The sequence below is a fragment of the Cryptotermes secundus genome, unplaced genomic scaffold, assembly GCF_002891405.2.
Source record: "Cryptotermes secundus unplaced genomic scaffold, Csec_1.0 scaffold59, whole genome shotgun sequence".
Taxonomy (NCBI): domain Eukaryota; kingdom Metazoa; phylum Arthropoda; class Insecta; order Blattodea; family Kalotermitidae; genus Cryptotermes; species Cryptotermes secundus.
In genome coordinates, this window is record NW_019738348.1 from 530,768 (window position 1) to 553,289 (window position 22,522).

The following is a 22,522-nucleotide window of genomic DNA, read 5'->3' on the forward strand; positions in this document are numbered from 1 at the left end:
TTCCCATGTAGCTGTCCCCCCCCCTTCACTTCTCTCACATAGCTGTGTTTATTTCCAACACCAGTCTGCTTGTACCGGTTCTCACGGTCTCTTCGATCATGGATTTCTTATTTTCCTTCTACCCTGAAGATGGAGGCGATACGTTCCTCTGAAACATCGGTTAACACCACATCTACACGGTGCCACATCCTGGAAGACTGCTTTCTTCTTAAGTATAGTAATTGAATTAAACCTTCAACTTGGAATATGCAACACAACTTCAATACACAACAAAGCCTGAAGTATATGCTAACCATGTAACGGAGATAAATCATTCTCAATTGGTCCTCAAGAAACAAATGACAGAACATTAAAAGAATGAGTATATATATAAAGTTCTCATACTGAACATGTCATCATAGTAGTTTCTATAGCTTTCCGTAATTATACAAAGGTGTATCCATATAGCAATGAAAAACAAAAATGCTTTACAACATGTAAATGATAAAGCATTTACATATTTTCTGAAGTTCCAGATCCATAAGGAATGACAATAACACTGTCTGCACACAAAAAGGAGTAAATTAAAAGCAATGTCTCCACCAATATTTATCATTACACAGTCTTATGTAACAATTCTGACATGATGAGAAGTATGGCAGTAAGAAACACCCAACACACATAAAATTACTGGTTTCTATAAAACCAATCTATGAGCATAAAAATGGTAATGGTGAAATAATTCTAAAATTGTGAACATACAATATTTAACATTCTCAAAGCAGTCAGAGGAATATCTCACAGTAAACACTGAATAAAAAACGAATGATGATAATGATAATTAATTTGCAAATTATCATGACTGAAGTAAATGTAAAAGACAAATATGCCATCCCAGTAATTTAAATCTTTATTCAGTTAGCATAAAACTCATGTTTAGGTCTTTGATTCATATATTAAAACTTTATTACAAACATGGAATTTAATGTTCAAACTGCAAGCTGTTATATATAGAAACCCTATATGCTGGTAAACCGGATGGACATATCCATAAAGGCATATATAACATACATAATAAAACACTTTAAGATTTTCCTGTAGGCTTTTCAATTAGACAAAATCCTACATAGTATTATGACAGAACAGCAACAGTTCAGTATTATTTTTGTATTGCTTGCAAAAGTCAAATAAGGTCATGACTGTGAATTCAATGACTTTTAGGTTACAGTTATATATTTATAACTTCTGCAGCCCTCTGAATATCAAATAAAATTTACGAGCACCATCTTCATGATACAAATATTTAACTTGCATATAACCACTGGACAAAATCAACCCAAACTCTTTAGCAATACATCAAATTTAGACTTCAATCTTGGTTTGAATCAAAAATAGTCTTCAATGTTCAGTTTTCATGGTTGTACATCACCCGTACAAAACTTCATTATCCATCAAATCCCAACAGTAAAACAGAGTTGCTACTTTTGTTCCTATTGCATTGCCATAACATTTATAAAGGTGAAAAGGCTTGAATGGGCTGGACACATAATACGTGCTAGCAAGAATAGAACAATTAAGAAAATAATTTCATATGTTTCATTCTGGTCCGTCACACTAACAGTTACAAAGACAAAAACAACACCGTCCAGTGTGACTTTTTAAGTTTTATCACTTGAAAACTCATCACCCTTATATGTTTCGATCCCTACAGATCATCCTCAGAGGGCAAGGTGTTAAATTATATACATACACATATAATGTCTTGTCACAGTCACAGCAGCCTTCCTGGCATTAAAATTTGTAAAGTTTTTATAAACTTTGTTGTTTAAGATTAAAATTTATAAACCATGCAGGTTCGTGTCAATTCTCCTATTGTCTTTCTTGGAGGTCGCTTATCTTGTGCCGCCTGTCTATCTTGAGAAGAAGATTCTGCAAATATATTATGGGTACTGTATTAATTTATATAATTAATATATATATTTTAAGGATTTTGTCCTACCTTAGTATTGTCCGTGTTGTTCGTGGCTTGCTGTGTTGTTTACACTGTTCTAGAGTGTGCTGTGCCGTGTAATTTATACTTCCTGTATCTGTGACGTTGATGTGGGCGTGTTCTGATGTTGTATTATAAGGTCAAACATGTTACATTGGCTATTACTTCCTTTTGTGTGTTTTTGTTCTTCTATCAATTTATTGAACTTATTAAAACGATATATATGGAAGTCCTCTTTTATATTCATGATGCCTCCTTTGTTGGCTTTTTCAATCATTTCCATGATTACTGTCATCAGCCCGTACTGATGGTGTTTATTTAGTATGTGTTGGACGAATGCTGATTCGTCCTTGTTTAGTCTTATATTTCTTATGTGTTCTTTGTATCTTCTTGTTAGATTTCTACCAGTTTGGCCAATGTATAATTCTGGCAACTTTGGCATGTTATTTTGTATATCCCACTTTGTTTGTATGGGTTTATTTCTCATTTTTCATTTGTTAATTTACCTATTGTGTGGGTTGTTTTGAAGGCTATCTTTATGTTAGTGTTTTTGAATAGTTTTGTGATTTTTCATATGTAATTTCCCGTATAAGTGACCCATTTTTGTTCTTTTTCGTCTTTATTATCTGGGTTATTCCTCTTTCACTTAAGTTTGTTATACATGTTTTAATCTGTTTTGTTCCATGTCTTACAAGACATGGAGAAAGCAGAATAAAACATCTGCTGGAAGATGAGAAAATTAAATACTATAACAGATACGTAGACGACATCTTCATAATATATAATCAAACAAAAATAATCCCCCAAAGCATCCTCAAACATCTCAACAGACAACATAAAAACCTGCAATTCACAATAAACGAGGAAATAACTAAATTGCATACTTATACTTAAACATATTTAATAAACATGGACAAACAGAAATGGAAATATATAGAAAACCCACTATGACAGACATAACAATAAATAATAAATCATGCCACCCTAAAGAACAAAAATTGGCACCATATAAAAATTGGATACACAGACTTCTTACACTACCCCTTCAGGAAAATGCTAAAAACAAAGAATTAAATACTATTACTAATATAGCACTAAATTATGGATACAGAAAGGAAGACATCACACACCTATATAAAAACTTAAGTGAAAGAGGGATAACCCAGATAATAGAGATGAAAAAAAAAAACAAAAATGGGTCACTTATACAGGAAATTACATATGAAAAATCACAAAACTATTCAAAAACACTAACATAAAGATGGCCTTCAAAACAACCCACACAATAGGTAAATTAACAAATGAAAAACGAGAAATAGACCCATACGAACAAAGTGGGATATATACAATAACATGCCAAAGTTGCCAAAAATTATACATCGGCCAAACTGGTAGAAATCTAACACGAAGATACAAAGAACACATAAGAAATAAAAGACTAAACAAGGACGAATCAGCATTCGTCCAACACATACTAAATAAACACCATCAGTATGGGCCGATGACAGTAATCATGGAAATGATTGAAAAAGCCAACAAAGGAGGTATCATGAATATAAAAGAGGACTTCCATATATATCGTTTTAATAAGTTCAATAAATTGATAGAAGAACAAAAACACACAAAAGAAAGTAATAGCCAATGTAACATGTTCGACCTTATAATACAACATCAGAACACGCCCACATCAACGTCACAGATACAGGAAGTATAAATTACACGGCACAGCACACTCTAGAACAGTGTAAACAACACAGCAAGCCACGAACAACACGGACAATACTAAGGTAGGACAAAATCCTTAAAATATATATATTAATTATATAAATTAATACAGTACCCATAATATATTTGCAGAATCTCCTTCTCAAGATAGACAGGCGGCACAAGATAAGCGACCTCCAAGAAAGACAATAGGAGAATTGACACGAACCTGCATGGTTTATAAATTTTAATCTTAAACAACAAAGTTTATAAAAAACTTTACAAATTTTAATGCCAGGAAGGCTGCTGTGACTGTGACAAGACACTATATGTGTATGTATATAATTTAACACCTATTGTAATAGTAGTTTCCAGAAAAAGTATTGATGCCCTCTGAGGATGATCCGTAGGGATCAAAACATGTAAGGGTGATGAGTTTTCAAGTGATAAAACTTAAACAGTCACACTGGACGGTGTTCTTTTTGTCTTTGTAATTAAGAAAATACTTAATACTAAACCAGAAGAAAATAGGAAAGTGGGAAGACCAAGATTGAGATGGGAAGAATGTGTGTGGCTGGACATAAGAATTTTGGGTGTAAAGAACTGGAGGAATGTAGCATCGAATGGAGAAGAATGGCGACCAATCATGAGGAACGCCAGGGCTCACAAAGGGCTGTTGAGCCGGTGATGATGATGATGATGATGATGATTACCATAACTATTGAGTTCACACTTCAGCACTCTCCCAGTTACCTTCACCTTCTCATCTACCAAAGTCAAATGAACATGTAAAAAAAAGTCTAGAATGTTCCTTGAGTTATGGGCAAAACTTAGTTTCATATGAAACTTAAATTTCAATGAATGTTAGTATTGACTCTGTGGTTTCAGTTCGCAAGTGAACTACACTATACTATAAGAAGAAATCCATTAATACAGCATACAAACTTTTGTAGAAGATATCCAGAAAGCATTATATAATAAGCTATTAGTTACAGGCATATATTTAACTAAGGCCTTTGATGTTTCTTCTTTTTTGTTTTACGTGGCAGACTTGTGTTGTTTATGGTTTAAGTGTATTTATTGCATTATACAGAATTGTTGGGAGTTGTCATCCATGGTCAGTAAGCTATTGCAAGGGGATACTGATCAAAAAGGAACTGTATTGTACATTGTCTTGTATATTGTTTTGATCATTTTTAAGAGTTGTTGACATGTAGTGTTCAGCTGTTTTCAACTGACTTGTCCAGTTTTGCTTGCGTAACAGTTATGGATGTTAAACACATTATCATTATCATTTGCCCATCAGTTTGACTCAAGTTTCTATTTTCAGTACTTGGTTTAAGAACTGGGTATCAGCAAACCATGTAAGAAGTCATTGAAATTCAACTTCCACAACCTGAGGAAAGTCACTTTATGAGTCACTTTTCACAAATGATCCTTGAAAATTAGGTTTCAGTACCTTTCACTTCCTCCATTTCTAATCAGAGATTGAAGTATATGAAAATTTTCAGTACAATCCTTTTCAAAGTATTCATATGCTCAGGATGCCCCCCCTCCAAACTCCCAAATGTAAACATAGAAATTAATATAAATCTTAGAACAATATACGTTCCTGCAGTCCAGGGTGCCATGAAATAGGCATACTTGTCATATAATAAGAATTATTAAAAATAGACCATGGAGAAAAAATTATTACATCAAACCAATACATTGCACCTGAATATGTAATTACAGTTTCCGTATTAACAGTATTTGTATGCCTAATTAAGGACCAAACAACAAAATAATATAAAGAAAATTTGCATGTAAATTACTGATGAATTAAAAAAATAAAGTTAACATACTGGTACTACAGCACCATATACTGGAATAAAATTTATCAAAACATTTGAGAAACATTTTATCCACAGTATTAGTGACAGACTCTGATTATAACCCTCATCTCTCCTTGGATCACAGCCCAATACATGTTTCATTACCATGAGGTCAATGTTCGAGGCCAGGTGTAATCTCATTCTAGGCACAATGGCATTCTAGCAATGTAAGCCATGGTCTGATATTTCTTAGCCTTCGTACATCCACTTATGTTCACACTACAAGCAACTTCTGTGTATCTTCAGCCCTTCAGCCAAAGGATGGATATGAAAATAATCCAAATTCCTGTCTTTTTTTTTGCCTCTAATTATTACAAAACACAATTTAAAACTAAACTAATACATAACTTATAGCTCTTTCCTGTCACTAACATAAGCCACAACTCATAAACCCAACGCACAGCCCGTCAATAATGCAACAACTGTTTATTTGCCATGTAACACTTATGTTTCAGCCACAGATGGCCATCTTCAGGTGTTTTAATGCGTAGAACTGTTGCACTGTTCAGAAGTGTGCTAAAATCATGCGTTGCAGTTCCCTTAAAATAACATAATTACTTAAAATCCATTAAAGTTTTCTATTATAATTATTCATAAAATCCTATTCCACCTTACAAGGGGTGTCCTCCACTTGTTTAGAGTTATGTGTTTATTTCAGAATGTTTGTTTTAGCAGCTTGTTTTCCTGTTCATTAGCCCCTTGTTTTGCTGTGTCTACAATATGCCTCTTCCTTGTGTGCTGTTCCCTCTAGCAGCGTGTGGTGCTGTGGACTGCAATGCGTGATTTAGCGCACTTCAGAACAGTGTAACAGTTGGACACATTAAAACACCTGAAGATGGCCACCTATGGCCGAAACATGTTGTGTTAAGTGTTAAATGGTGAATAAACAATTGCTGCATTATCGATGGACTGTAAATACACAGACGTCTGTTTAAAGATTTGCAACAGGATGCTGAAATACAGACTCACAACTTATAAAATTCATTATGGGTGCCAGTGAAAATTTCAGGGTAATATACATCATTTTATGACAATAAGAATTGATCTTTAAGACTTTTTATGCATAAATTTTCACTACATCCTCAAAACTATGGCTAGATGAACAAATGGACAAACACAAAAGAAGAAAGGAATGTAAGAATATATGGGTTCTACTTCAAAGCCATGAGTAAACAGTATTTTTCAGTTTACATTCTAACACAGTGTAAATAAAGGTACTGGGAGTTAATATTTTCTATTAGTAGAATACAAATAAACCTTTTCATAGAGTTGAATGACCTCCTGAATAGCAAAAAGAGTGATATCAGATTATGCCTTGTACATTTACATTAATCAAGATATGTCCTTTCAGTACTGGGAGAACAGAAATTAACAACTGCCACTGACTAATGATTACAAAAGAAAACTCATGAACCTCAACAAGGAACTGTTCCCTACCAATAATGTGGTTCCTCATCATTTTAGGTCATGCTATGTATTGAGGAATATGACCTTGAATAAGTTAGTTGGATGACAAATCATGTCAGTAAATCGGCCACTGGACACTTTCCTCTTGACTAATAACCAATTCAGTTTCAAAACAAACTACAAACACAACATCAAAAAATAAATTAATCAAACAAATTACACATTCAGTACCTAACACATAACAATGATTTCTGTCCAGGTAAAACAACAATCTAGAAGCCTCCCACTGGAAGGTTTACTAAGTATGACTACTACTTCTTCAAGCCACTAAGTTATTTATGTGTCTGTTTTAGCATGAACACCACTTATCAGGATCATTTTCTGAGATGTTCATATTTTGACAATAATTACATTACTCTAAAAAAATGAACAGTAATTGTGACATTACTGTTACTTCTTACTTATAGCTACAACTTATGACATTACTGAAGTGTTAGAGGGGAGTATAAAAAATTCTATTCCAAAGCTCAATTTATTTATACAACTAGAGGTGTGCATGTTTCAGCCATAAGTAGATGTTTCCCAACATACTACAGCTGTCCATAATTTTGAAACTGTAGTTTCAAAAGCTACTCTGAAGAACATTATGTTTCAACAATCACTCTATTCATACAGTGCTGTTGCTATATCCCATTCCAAAATGTTTATTAGATAATAAATACACGAGTTTGTCAAAACATACATCTAAATGATGGTGGTGATAACAGTGATGATATAGTTAACTGTCTTCATAAAGACCATGCATAGATGAAGAGAAGGAGATTAAGATCTTAAAACAGAATTCACAACTTAATATACATCTTTGGGAAATTATACATAAAATCAGATACTGTATGTCAAAGGGTATTAATATGTAATTCTTCTTTAAGTGAAGAGTGATGCCAATCAAAACTCCTATATCTGATTTTCTGAAATGCTGTTGCAAAAGGCAGTTGACTGAATCAGTTACATAATTTGTCTTTTTAAAAATACTGACCAACTACAACAAAATTCAAATAAAAAAGTTAACCATTTTCAATATATAAGGCGTCTGGATGAAAGGTATCTAAAATAAAATAACTATATCTCATAAAACATTTATTATACACATTTGTGTGTTACACCATTGAAAAAGGAAACTTTATAGAGTTTTTCGGAGTATATAACTTTCTCAATAAATATCAAGGTGGGCTCCCTTTATGGTATGAGATATCCTTGATATTTGACTTAGTTCCATATTTCTTGAAGCATGTTCAGTGTTGCCGTAGCCACAGCGTCCCTTATGCAGGCTTTCTGGTGTTGAAGGTCTTTGATCTTAAATGGGAAGCAATGTTCTTCACTTAACCCCACAAGAAAAAATCCACTGGTGTTAAATTTGGCGACCTAGGAAGCCAAGCGATTGGTTCACCTCTGCCAATCCATCTACTAGCCATCTCTCTGTCCAGGTGATTCCTAACATGGTGGCAGAAATATGACAGTGCTTGCATATAAGCTGGGCACGAAAAAAACTTTCAAAGTTTTCCTTCCCGATGACATAAACCATATATGTGTATGACAATTAGTTTCTGAGATATACATTTTCTATTTTGGATACCTTTCATCTGGACACCCAGTATGAATATCGATGTTTTAAAGCAATCAGATTCAGCATTTAAGGCTTTCAGACACACCTATCAACTGGCAATAATACATGCAGCTGTATCTAGATACCCAATCACAGAAACATTTTACTTCTCTTCAGAAGAAAAGTTGTGTGTAATAAATATAAATTATAAATGATAATCTTCTCATATATAGGTAATGTATAAATACATTTAATATAAACATAATACTTTGTTTAAACAATTTTGCCTTTAAACTCTGTATCTCTCAAATGATATATTGATAAGCTTGTAAGATATCACAGGATGCTGTTTCTTCCTCCAACAATGACTGGTATTGTCAAAGAAACTTTGATTTAAATTTCTTTCGTTTTTTTTCTAGTTGTACAGATTGGTTTGATTCACTTGAAGAAGCTCGATTTCTGCTGACAGATGTCACAAGGCTTCTTGAAGAAACCTTGCCATGCTTTTTGACTGAATCTTTACTTTTCCTTTTCTGTTGTGTCCTAATAGGTGAAAGATGTGGGACCCAGCCTTTACCCTGTTTTTCAGATTTTGTACTATACTTGACTTTACTGCCACTGCCCGTACCCTGAGAGTCAGATATGGAAGCTCTAGTGACAGGTGTTACTGGTTTAGCATTATTGCTTTGTGGCAATGGCTTCTTCCTCATAGGCTTTCCCCTTACCTTTGCAGAATTTTTATGTGATGAACACAAGAATACATTCTGCGGATGTTGGTTTGAATCCCAGAAAATATCATCATTCTGGTTCAAAGCAGGAGATTCAGAATTATTACTCAAGCTTACTGACTTCAAATTCTCATCATATTTTTTAGGTAACTTTTTTCCTTTACCTATCTTAACTAAGCATATGTCTTTCAATTTTACATTTTTTACTAAAACTTCATTTTTATATGGAACCTCTGAAAGAAGTGAATTTGCTGAAGTATCTTCAATTTTAAAAGCAGAAATTTTTAAACGCTTTGGACCCTGTTTAACTATAGTTTCATCTGACATAATCTTTTGTTCATCCTTAGTATATCTAGTTCTATCTACTGACAAACAAGACTTTGTACGTATGAGTCTAACACCACTTAGGCTAGATCCTTTCTCTCCTGTACATTCTGACATTCTCTTGGCTGAATGGGCTTCTGAACAGATGCACTCCTCCTGGCTTACTCCTTGAGATGGCCTTATTATGCCTGACCTTCGGAACTTAGCAATGCGAATATCTGTGGGTGAGGAGGTTTGATTTCCTTTCTTTGATAGTGTCATACTTTCTAGAGCTGTGATTCTCTGCATCCTTCCTGAAGTGAAGCTACCTTTGGTCATCTTGGAACTACCTGCCAAGGCATCTATGGTTGCACGCTTGCTCCGAACAGCTAAAACTTGCTTTAAAACACCACTGCTTGAACTTTGAACACTTTTCAATTTCGAAGATGTTCCTGAACATCTCTGTGAGGAGCAAGGTCCAATGTTCTCTTTAGGTTCAGGGAAAACTTTGGTAAATTTTACACAGGAAGATGACTGTGTGCATGAACCAACCTGGAAACTGGACAAGTTCTCTTTCCGTTCAGAATCTTCATTAGCATTTCCAATACTACCTTTCACAGATTTCAGACCTGTATGTAATAAAATACCAACATGTGAACTGCTGGAAACCTTGACAGGACCAACCTTAGATTCAGAAGACTTGGTAACAAGAGGAGCAAGACGTCGGGTCCGTGCAAAGTTTGTATCACGTCTGTTGGATGTCAGCCGACTCTTACTGCTTGAAGGGTGCATGAGGTGTGGAGGCACCCCATTAGACATTCCAGCCATACCACCAACCTGACAAAGATTAACCCAATGGGTTGTGTCTCCAGTCAGTATGAAAAATTGGGGATTAATTTCAACAGAAATACATTTATGTGAATTGTGGAGGCAGGAAAAAATGATGGATGAACAACAAAGAAAATGCCTATACTATAAAAAACGGAATTTAAAGTGAACATCAATGTACATTTTCAGTTAACTGTTGTTAATATATATTATTTATAATGCAATGGATTTTTCAGAACAATTCTAAAAACGTTTATTTACATAAGCACTAATTATACTATACAACATACACTTTTCCTTATACAGCATATGCTAAGAAACTATCATCTTTCCATTTGGGTGGGGTGAGGGGGAGGTCAAAAGTACGTATTACAGTAGTCTTATAAAACAACAGGAAATAATGAAACTCTTCATTATTTTTCACTATGGATATATGAACAGCAGAACCAAATAAAAACACATAATGGATGTCTCTCTAACAAAAATTACAGTTGCTGCTGCTTATTGGATCAATTTATATAGGAAAAACTCAAAATTAACAGACATCTGATTTCCTAAATACCATGTACTAGGAAGAAATAATACTGTCCTGCATACAACTGGTGCAGTCACATAGAAGAATTACTACCACATGATCAGACACTCAATTGCAGAGGGACGTTTAGAGGAGTAACTTAATAAACTGAAATGTACAGAACTGTAAGTATTCTGAACAGGAAATACAATATGAAGGTATAGCTATAATTTTGAATAGGGAAACTGATTTAAAATAATAAAATATGGGAAATGAAAGCAAACGAATGATAAAACTATTGTCATACCAAACAATTTTCTTTGGTCTTGAACAATATTTATCTTTAACAAGAAAACAGACACTAAAGAATTTCTCAAAATACTTTGTTAAAAGAAAACTGGCCATTCCCTTATGTCTTATGTACATTTTACCAGAAATGACTAAAGAGCTGATTTCACATATACAGCATACAGCCTACCAACATAATATTACTCAAATACCTGACAACAAATTTTGCAACCCATTTATAAAAACTGCAAGAACAGTTATCTATGCACAGAACTCCAATTTAAATGATCACTTTTTCAGATCCTACTTTTATATTCACATTGATTTATAATCTTACATATATAATAATGCCAGGCAAACAAATAACTACTATAATGAAGATACAAGGCCAAATTTTTGTTCTGTTACAAATATTACTATATAGGACAACTTTGTCAGAGAATTGCTTTCCTTAATTTTATTAATAAAAATTGGATGTTGCAAAACACCTAAGCTTTTATAGACATAAAATGCTTCTGCTACTTTTATGTCCTCTATTTTGAATAAAGTGTGGTATAAAAAAAAATATTAATGAAAGCCAGACCCAACTGTGTAACTCTTTCTTTCATATTCACAAATGCTAAAATCAAAGATGTGTATTGTGACATGTCTAACCATTGCTGGGCAACAGGAGGTGGAACGAGTTACCATGAAGACAGACCCTTGATAAACGGTTGGTTGCCAAGTTATGCAACAGTGGAAACGAGGTTACGGAACAGTAAGGAAAGCGGTGTTTGTCCGTGCCGAACCGAGCCGAGCCAAAGCATGCTGGTTGCAACGCCTTTGTAAACATGGTGTCACGCAACAGGAGAGCCCGTGCAGTGACTGTTGCTAGGCAATTGGTAAGCACGACATAACGCAACAGTGAAAGCTATCACATAACTGTTTTCTGTGTTGTCAGTGCTACATAACAGGAGAATTACCAGAGTAACCAATCAGTTTCAATCTAGCAGTCGCCGAGTTGGGTTGTATCGAGTGAATGGAAATGACTACAGGAGATGTAATTGTGATACTGCCAATGGCAGTAACTGTAATTATGAATTGTGTGGGTGTAAGAGCGAATGTGCAATAAATTTGCTAGATCCAGAATGGCGCGACGTATATTACAGCAGTAGCATGCTAGAAACAGTTGCGGGCTTCAGTCTGAATGCTGCACAAATATCATAGTTTCAAAAGTTGAAAGGTCCAAATTAATGTGATTTTAAATTCCAGTTTTTAAACAAATGAAAGATAAAAAAAAGTAATAACTACTGTTTTACAAATGAAGATGAAGGTTTGGGGGCAAATCTTTAATTTCCTATACAGTGTGTGGAATGAAAAATAAAATAAAAGCAACGAACAAAGATTCAAAACGAGAAAGGATATTTCACATTCTTAAAATGTATATTTACACGTATCTACTCAGTGAATGCATGTTATCTGTGATGACAGAAAAATGGCACTTGTAAGAAACACTTCAAGTAATTAATGAAAAGTACAAAATGAGAAAAGATATTTTGTATCTTCAAACCAAATGTATTAATTCTGAAAGGTTCTGACAATGGCGTATGACACTCAGGACTACTGAGTTTTTGGACTTTTTCTCTTAGTTTCAGGTCTTTACATATCTTTCCACAATTTTTATTGTAAATTCTCCTGTCACCTCCAGTGACAAACCTTATCTCAGGTGCATATACAGATGTAGCTACAATGACAGGTTTTACAGTGATTGAGGTTCTTTCTAATGGACCCACTCTTTCAACTGACAGAAACACATCCAGTTTCTGAACCGTTGTGCTCTCTAAAATACTGGACAATGGACAAAGTCCAAGAACTCGGTAATCCTGAAATATATTAATATTTATAAACAGTGAATGCTTGTGGCTGTGAAGAACACAAATAACATCATCAAGAAACTCTAAATGAATTACAAAACTAAGGCTGGAATGTGAAGAACTGGGTCTCTCTACTCACCAAAAATTGGGGAAGTTCTTGTGCTATTAAAGTACATCCCCACATTGAGACTTAATGCTCTTTTTAGACATCAATGTTTGTGCTCTTATATTGCTACACCTTACTTCTCCTGTAATCTTATTAAACCAATGTTTCTACAGACAATTAAAAGTTGTCTGCATAAGCTCAGAAAAGAAGGAAACATTATGTAAATTAATGTAAGGTTTTACAAATTTTACACACATATTCAGCATTCTGTTTGCAGATTTCTACACAATGCTCTACAGCCTTTTATTTAAAAGTTTCTTTAACACTGAGGAACATAGTCATGATATCAGTATTGGGAATATGTTAACCTACTTTACTACAATGTGGTCACATTCATAATCCTAAAAATCCCACAAAATTTTGTCATGACACAGGAATAATGATCATTGAAACTGTAGTATATTGGGATTTAAAGAGTCTCAATATCTTCGCAGTTAGAAAGTTGCAAAGCAATAGAAGAACACTCTGTACATATCTTTTAGAATGAATAAATATGATGATGGCCTCATAACTGGAAATCAGAATTACCATTTGAATGGAAGTACGAGGGGTGTTAAAGTTCTAAGGTCTCCGATTTCTTTTCTCAGGACTGGGAGCAGAGAGACACATGCGGTTTAGTTTAAAATACATGTGCACTCTTTGTGAATGCGTGACAGAGATGGCAGCACTCTACGGCACACAGAACTCTAGCGGTAGCGGCGAGATTGACGAGTGTTTTCGTTACAAGAACAGCAAGTAATCATTCGTTTTCTCCACTTGCGTGGTGCGACACCCATTCAAATTCATCGCCAGTTGAGTGAGACGTGTGGTGATGGTGTCATGAATGTGAAAAATGTGCGTTCGTGGGTATGACAGTTCAAAGAAGGCCGAACGTCGTGTGACAACGAACCAAAACAATCTCAGCCTCGCACCATGGTGGAGCGAGTTGAGAAAGTTGTTTTGGAGGATCGCCGATTGAGTGTGGAAAACATCACTTCCAAAGTTGGCATTTCCGTGGGATCTGTGCACAAAATCCTGCATGAAGACCTGCGAATGTGGAAAGTGTCCTCCAGGTCGATGCCACGAATTCTGGCAGATGACCACAAGGTTGCACGCATGGCAATTTGCCAGGCGATTTTGACACATAATGAAGGCATGAATGGGACTTTCTTTTCATCAACTGTGACAATGGATGAGACATGGATGCTGTTTTTCAATCCGCTACTGCATCAGCAATTTTCCAGTGGTCAAAACAGACTCCTACAGAAGCGTTCGCAGCGGCCATGGAATCATGGCATCGACTTTGTGAAAAATGTGTACGGCTGCAGGGAGATTACGTTGAAAAGTGACAGAAGTTTCAAATTTTTTGTATGGTTATTGTGTGAGAAAAAAAAAATTGGAGACCTTAGAACTTGAACGCACAACGTATCCTATGCTTAACTAGTGAATGGCATATAAGAAAAATATGTCTCAATAGTGCATGTACCTGTAACATACAGACTAAGAGCATTTACTTAATTCTTTTTCAGAAAAATATGCATAAGTTCTTAAGCAGTATTTTGCCTATGAATAAAAATATAAAAAGCAGAACAAAAGCATTTACTTAATGAGAAACTCCAAAGGCACATGCAAAAGATAAAGATGCCATTAAGTGCTCTCACAGATCATAAATGGCAATCCCCACTTCAGCAAGTCTTTCCATATCTAGCTTCAAAAGCCTTCACCTAGACATGCCACTTTTGTTCCCTGTGTTATCACAGCAATTACTATGGTAAGCTTTTCTTTTATATAAAATTCGGGTACAGATGTATAATATTTGTGGGCTCCTCTCTGTCAGTAGCTGTCAAACATTGAAACCAGGCAATCAAGCAATAAACCAACTAAAAACCAATTAATAATGAAACTGGAAGATCAGCCACCAATTATTACAGTATACTGAGATAACAAAAGTGCTACCTAGCACTGCACTAAGATTAAAATTATTGTACACACTTCCACTGAATCTGCAGTGAAGCCTTTTGCACTTTTGGCCTGATGCAAGTAAGTGTGTTTCTTCCTTCTATTACATAATTAACTAACTACATATACCCAGCCCTTACACATTCATTAATTCAACTAACTCCATGAAAATAAATATTTCTTGAGAAGCTACCAGCTGCTCAGCTACTCAACAAATTTCCAAAATTTTATGGACCTGGAAAGTCCGTTATCATGTGCACAAGGGCCCACCACTTGTCCCTATCCTGAATCAGATGAATGCAGTCCACATCCCCATTCTATTTAATATCTATTTTAAGATTACCTTCTAGCTATGTCTAGGACTTTCTAGCAGACTTTCTCCTTCAGGTTTTTGTGCTATGTACCCTGCCCATCTTATCTTCCTTGGTTTGATCAATCTAATCTGGCAAGAATGAGTTAAGATCTTCATCGTGTGGTTATTTCCAGCCTCATATTATCTCACCCCTCTTATTTCCAAATATTCTCGTCAGTAGTCTGTTCTCAAACACCTCAATGTTTATTTATTAGTGTCATTCCCAAATATTTGAACTTTTCCATGTTTTCAAAGGGTCTATTAGCTTTATTTTGGATATGAGTTTGTCCTGAATCGATAAGTATTTAGTTTTCTCTGTGTTTACTTCCAGACCATCCTTCTTACTAGTACCTATTACAGCTTCTGACTTTTACCATGGTATTTATGGTATACCTAAGGCTGCGCCATTCCTCAAGCGGTTAGTCACTGGCTTCCCACCGCGGCAGCCCAGGTTCGATCCCCAGTCTGGTCAAGTGGGATTTGTGGTGGACAAAGTGGCGCTGGGGCAGGTTTTCTCTGCGTACTTCAGTTTCCCCTGCCAATATTCATTCCACCAATTGCTCCACCATCACCCTCACCTATCATCTGGGGCTGGTACAATAGGCCAGAAGTGGCCGCAGTACAAGGGACTTAGTCCCACCCCACTAGCAATAAAAAAATATGTTATACCTCGATAAATTAATATCATCAGCACAGACCAGAAGGTGGTTTTTCCCACTCAATTTCAATCCCGCCTCCTTTACATGAATCTTCCTACTGGTGTATTCTAAAGCAAAGGTGAAAAGAAATGGCAATAAAGCAGCTCCTTGTTTGAGACCATTCTGAACACGACATCAGACCATGTTTACCTATATGAACTTTACTAGAGGTTTCATTTAAACACATTCTGATTAGTGTAACTAGTTTCAATTGTATACTAAACTCAGTGGGAATACTGTAAAACACCTCCCAACTAATTGAATCATAGTCTTTCTTGAAGTCTATAAATAGCTGATGTATCACCTCACTTTACTCCCATTTTCTTCTCCAGTATCTGGCAAAGGTAAAATATATGATCAGCTTTTGATCTATTATGTCGAAACCCACCATGATGATCCCCAGTAACATTGTCTAGATATGGACTCAACACTGAGAGAAGGATACTGAATGAAATTCTGTATGAATATAATAGTGATATGCCTTGGTAACTACTACAGCCAGTTTCATCACCCTTCTTGTAAACAATTATAGAAAGAGATTCCTTTCATTGCTGAGGCAACTTTTCCTTATTCCAAACAGGATTAATGAGTTTATGAATCTCAGAATGAATTGTTTCCATGATTTATTTTATCCGTCTTCTAGTGCATACATTATCTATTCCCTCTTCTCACTCACTACATGTTTCGGCACAAATGTGCCATCTTCAGGTGCTGATCCAATTCACGACAAACTAGTTCATTGCATGCCTTGTCTATACATATTAAAATAACTAAAATATATATTTATCATATATACTGATAAATGTTAAGTGTTAAAATATTAAAATTGTACAGCATATTTCATTCTTACGTCGTGTTTCATTACGCGAGTCACGTCTATCATCTTCTGTTGGAGCACTCTTTCACTATCATGTATTGTGCTCTATGTTGCGTCTCGCTCCTGTGACTGCGTGTGTTATACTGCAGTATAAGAGGGAAGAAGAGGGAATAGATGAATGTATGCACTAGAAGACGGATAAAATAAATCATGGACTTAAATCAGTGCAACAGGACGCTAAAATATAACATTATGAATTGTTTCACCTTGTGCTTGAAACAGTTCTGCCAAAATCTGATCAATACCTGGTGACTTATAAGTTTTCAACTTTTCAATAACAATTTCAACATCAGAAGAAACAGGGTCAGGTACTAACGGCTCAGCCGTGTGTATTTCCATCTGCCTAACATCACCAACCCAATGCACATCCAACAGCTGAGAGACATAGTTTTCTACCTATTCAAAATGTTGTGGAAGTCTGCATGTAGATCACCCTTCTCATCCTTTATTAAGTTAGTTCTAGGTTGGTGACCCTTCTTAAATTCATTTATTCCTCGGTATAAGTTCTTATTCTTTCCGTCTGCTGCAAGCTCATTCATTAATTTTGGCTTTTAGATATTCCCTCTCCTATCTCCTGAAATTCCTGAGAGCTCCATGTCTTATATTGTTCAGATTATCTCCAGTTACATAGAATTTGAGATTCTCACAGTGGTGGTTATAAAGAGTTCTATCTTTTGGGATTAACATACAGTCCACTGGAAGTCAACTGACATTTCAGAGGAACTTATTGATGCATTAAACATCATTATATCCCACATGACAGATCTCTTCAATTAGTTACTTGGCTTCGATCCTGTTACTACTGCAATATGGCTTGTTTCCTTTGTTTTAATAGGCTTCATCATCCTTCATCAAACCATGGCCTATGCTTCTTCAATTTGTCCTACACTCTCTTTGACTGAAATTTTTACATTCTCTGTTGTGCCGCAATTTCAAGACTGAAAATCAAAAGACATTGCCTAAATGTTTCAAGACTTGCGAAAAGCGTTTTACAGCAATCGAGCAAAGATGACAACACATGGACTAGGGATCTAGGTTAAGAATGTTGATGATCAGCATTTATGCGTAATCGCATAAGTAGGAAGCTCTGCTAACTGGGCCACTGGAGTATAATATTATCAAATACGTGGCGAGGCACTACGGACCCGCCCACCCCCACAGGGAATAGCCAATGAAAACCCTCCACCCCAACATTTAGAACAAAGGGAGTAGTTAACCTCCTTCTTTCGCCAACTGCAGTGCCAGCAAAATTAGTGTATAAAAATGGAAAGAAAACTCAATGGAGACCCATCTAAAAACGTAATATTCAGTTGTCAGCCGGAGGTTCTATTCGACATGGGTCTTACAAGTGGTGGTGTCTAGCCTGCGTCTCTTATTTCAAGTAAGTCACGTTTACTCATACTAGCCATGCTGTTAAACTTTATGGTTGTTGGTAAAGTGTTGTTTGTTAAATGTGAAAGCAATGTCTAGTGTTCCCAGCGAGCCCTTAGGGTAGAATAACAGAAATCATGTAACAAGTAACAGGCAAGGTTGCTAGTGTAGTAAATACGGTAGACGTTAGATAGTGTGTTATGACTACGAATTTTTGTGATAAACATATGTAGGCTTTCAGTATGTATAACTTTAGGGGCAGATTAATTTAAGGGTGAAACTTTATGCTAGAATAGTGTAGAAATGTGTAATGAGTAGTAGTGGATGGAGAGAGGAAAAAGGTTCACATTGAACAATTAATGCTGGCATATACTCATGAGCCGAAATAGGAGAAAGAGAGAGACAGACCCACAGTCTTACACCCCAGAAGGGGAGATTATGATGAAACGATAGCCTGGCGACGTATAGAGTTGATGTAGTTCCGGCTGAAAGTCAGCCTTGTTAATATTGTAAATAGGATACAAATTAAAGGTGAACAGACCAGTGTACCCAGGGGAGGACAGGGATGGCGTGTCGAGTAATAGTAATGAAGAAAGTGACAGTCTCAAGCCTGCTGCGCCAGGCGAGAGACTCGAACGGAGTCAGAACTATCACGCCCCGAGACCAAGTGCAAACCGACAGACGTCGGCATTCTTTTACTGTAAATAACAGTGTAAATAGATCAGTGTACTTAGGGTAGGATGTAAGCGGCCTCCGTAGTCTAGAGGTAACGTTCCCACCTCATGACTCGTAGTACGCGGGTTCAAATACCCGGCGGAGGTCGTCGAATTTTTAAGGGCGGAAAAATTCAGGGAACAAGTCCTCCGGGAGGGACTTTAAGCCATGGGTCCCGTGTCGTAGCTTTACGGCACGTAAAAGAACCTCATATCTCCAAAGGAGGTCACTGAGCCAAATTACGGACGTTTCCCGCCCAACAGCAGTCTCTAATACTTCTGGTAGATGGAGGAAGCATTATAGATACCTCTCAGCTAGTAGAGCCAGTCTAGCTGGCTGGGCGGGACTGATGGTAAGCACCAGTACCGGTAGGATATAGAGACTGGTAGAATATCATACAGGGAAGCACAATGGACCAATACAGGTCTAAGTGCATGGGGAACCCACCCTCTCCAATAACTAACTAACTAGGGTAGGATGTACACAGGGAGTTTTGATTTACTTCCCCAAACCAACCCGTCCACAACCGATTCAGAGCGATCCTACCAAGCGAAGCTAGAACTGACCCCAGGCAGTTGACGGCAGCCAAATGCAGCGAACATCCTAACAGAAAGCGTGGCGACGGACTAAAGTAGTAGTATTTTATTAGCCCCTTTAGATATAACAAAGTGATGGCAGAGGTGGGGATCAGCCAACGTAAAGTGGCTGACGTAGAGAAAGAGCAACTGTTTTACTCACCCCTTACACTGAAGCATTACTTATGGCAACGGCGGTAGGCCAAGTCAACGAAGGGTTGACTGACATAGCGAAGGGACTAGCCAAAGATAAATGGCAGACAAAGTGATTTAGTGTTTTAACCCACCCCCGTCACTAAGACATAATTGGCGACAGCGGTGAGATATCCAGTCCACCCCTGTCGCAGAGGATAATAGATGGTGTGACAGTCGATAGGTAGAGGCGGGTCAGACCTGACACGCCCGCTCTACGCCAATAATAAGAGGTGACAGTGATGAAAGGGCCAGCCAAAAGAGAACACTTGACCATCGTGCTACCGGCCCTTAGTACTTTCATCACTCCTTTTTAAGATGTAATAGATGGTGGCAGCTGTATGCAACGAAGGAAGTCCAGAACCAGGAGAATCCTAGCTGAGGGTAATCTAGGATTACTGTGTTAACCACTTACAGCGTAAGATGTGGTGGCAAGGATACCTCCACGCCCCCCTGCCACCACGGCATAATATTCTCTCTAACAGTTTCCTAAGCTCTACTGATGTCCGTGTCATCACCTAAGTTTTCCAAAGCTGCAAACCTGTTCAGGATTTTAACTGCAAATGTTCTTTACTTCCTAAATAGTATAGTTTGAGACTAAATCTTGCCATGTCTAACTTCTGTTTTGCTTGCTTACTTACTGACAGTCTCCCTCTAATTTCTGCAACCAGACAGTGACTGATATGACTGGTAGCTCTTCTGAAAAATTATACATCAAAAATACTTCAATGATCTTTCCTATCTATCAAAATGTGACTGTGCGTCCTTCTATCAGGATATGCCCAAGTGATTTTATATGTTACTAGTTTAAAATTTAGTTCTTATTTGTAACACCTTCTGAGTTTAACTTTCAAAAGTTTCATCTTGGATTTTTGGCTCAGACCTCTACTGCAGTATGTTAAGTCTCGGTTACTGAACTTCACTGAAAAATGAAGAAACTAATATTGCTTCCTTGAGGTTAGGGAGTGTCAGCATGCCAACCCAATTCAGTAATAACAGAGGAATAGCCAGTATACAGTACACACAGCTAATACAAGAATTATGAACTAAATAAGAATTGTCATCTATATCATACCTCATCTTCCTGATGAAAAATAAAACTCTTACAACTTCACCCAAAAGCACAAAAACTGTCCTTGAATAAACTGCTCTCTCCTACACTATAAACAACAAAATGAGATAACAATAAAGAACCTTTGCCACAGAGTAAGTTTGAAGATGTTTATAACAGTTTTGGTCAAATGGTCAGATTATACTTAAAGTCCAAACACACATTCTCAGTATCTTTCCAAGTTGTACAAATCATATTTATGGAATGCATATTAGAAGAGGCTTAGAAAATTACAAACAAAAACAAACTGAGTGGCTTGTAATCCACAAGTGAACTATACCGACCGAGCGACCAGCATTTGTCAGCGAAGTTAGTGCCAACATTTTGCAGACAGAGGGTGTCACATGGCCAGCGCAACGAATCCGCATGGCCATTAATTTCGGTTTTCTAGACCAGAGCCGCTACTTCCTTGAAATATGAGGCGCGTTCAAGTTCTAAGGTCTCCGATTTCTTTTCTCAGGACTGGGAGCAGATAGACACATGCGGCTTAATTTAAAATATGTGTGCACTCTTTGTGAATGCATGACAGAGATGGCAGCACTGTACAGCACACAGAACTATAGTGGTGGCGGCAAGAGTGAGGAGTGTTTTTGATACCTAAAATGGCGACGTTTACGTTACAAGAACAGCATGTAATCATTCGTTTTCTCCACCTGCGTGGCGCGTCACCCATTGAAATTCATCGCCAGTTGAGTGAGACATGTGGTGATGGTGTCATGAATGTGAAAAATGTGCGTTTGTGGGGGTGACAGTTCAAAGAAGGCCGAACAACATGTGACAGCGAACCAAAACAATCTCGGCCTCGCACCAGCTGGTCTGACAACATGGTCGAGCGAGTTGAGAAAGTTGTTTTGGAGGATCACCGATTGAGTGTGGAAAACATCACCTCCAAAGTTGGCATTTTCCGTGGGATCTGTGCACACAATCCTTCATGAAGACCTGCGAATGCAGAAAGTGTCCTCCAGGTGAGTTCCACGAATGCTGGCGGAAGACCACAAGGCTGTGCGCATGGCAATTTGCCAGGCGATGTTGACACATGATGAAGGCATGAATGGGACTTTGTTTTCATCAATTGTGACAATGCATGAGACATGGATGCCATTTTTCAATCCTGAAACAAAATGCCAGTCAGCTCAATGGAAGCACACAGTTTCACCACCACCAAAAAAATTTTGGGTAAGTGCCAGTACTGAAATAATGATGGTGGCCATGTTTTGGGACAGTGATGGCGTAATCCTTATTCACTGCGTTCCAAAGGGCACTACAGTGACAGGTGCATCATACCAAGATGTTTTGAAGAATGACTCCTTCCAGCACTGCGAGAAAAATGGCCGGAAAAGGCTGCACGTGTGCTCTTTCACCAGGACAATGCACCAGCACATCGGGTGTAGGAGACACAGCAGTTTCTTCATTAAAACAACCTTGAAGTGGTTTCTCATGCTCCCTACTCACCTGAC

At 36.9% G+C, this 22,522-nt stretch overlaps 1 protein-coding gene across 1 annotated transcript in view; it reads right to left on the minus strand.

The window, feature by feature from the left end:
* The window catches only part of LOC111870705 (cytosolic carboxypeptidase-like protein 5), an 80,534-nt gene that overhangs the window by 27,918 nt on the left and 30,094 nt on the right, over nt 1–22,522 (minus strand). Inside the window, exon 11 of the mRNA XM_023863184.2 lies at nt 10,273–10,425. Within this exon, the coding sequence (XP_023718952.1) occupies nt 10,273–10,425 (153 nt within the window). The remainder of the gene's footprint in view (nt 1–10,272; nt 10,426–22,522) is intronic.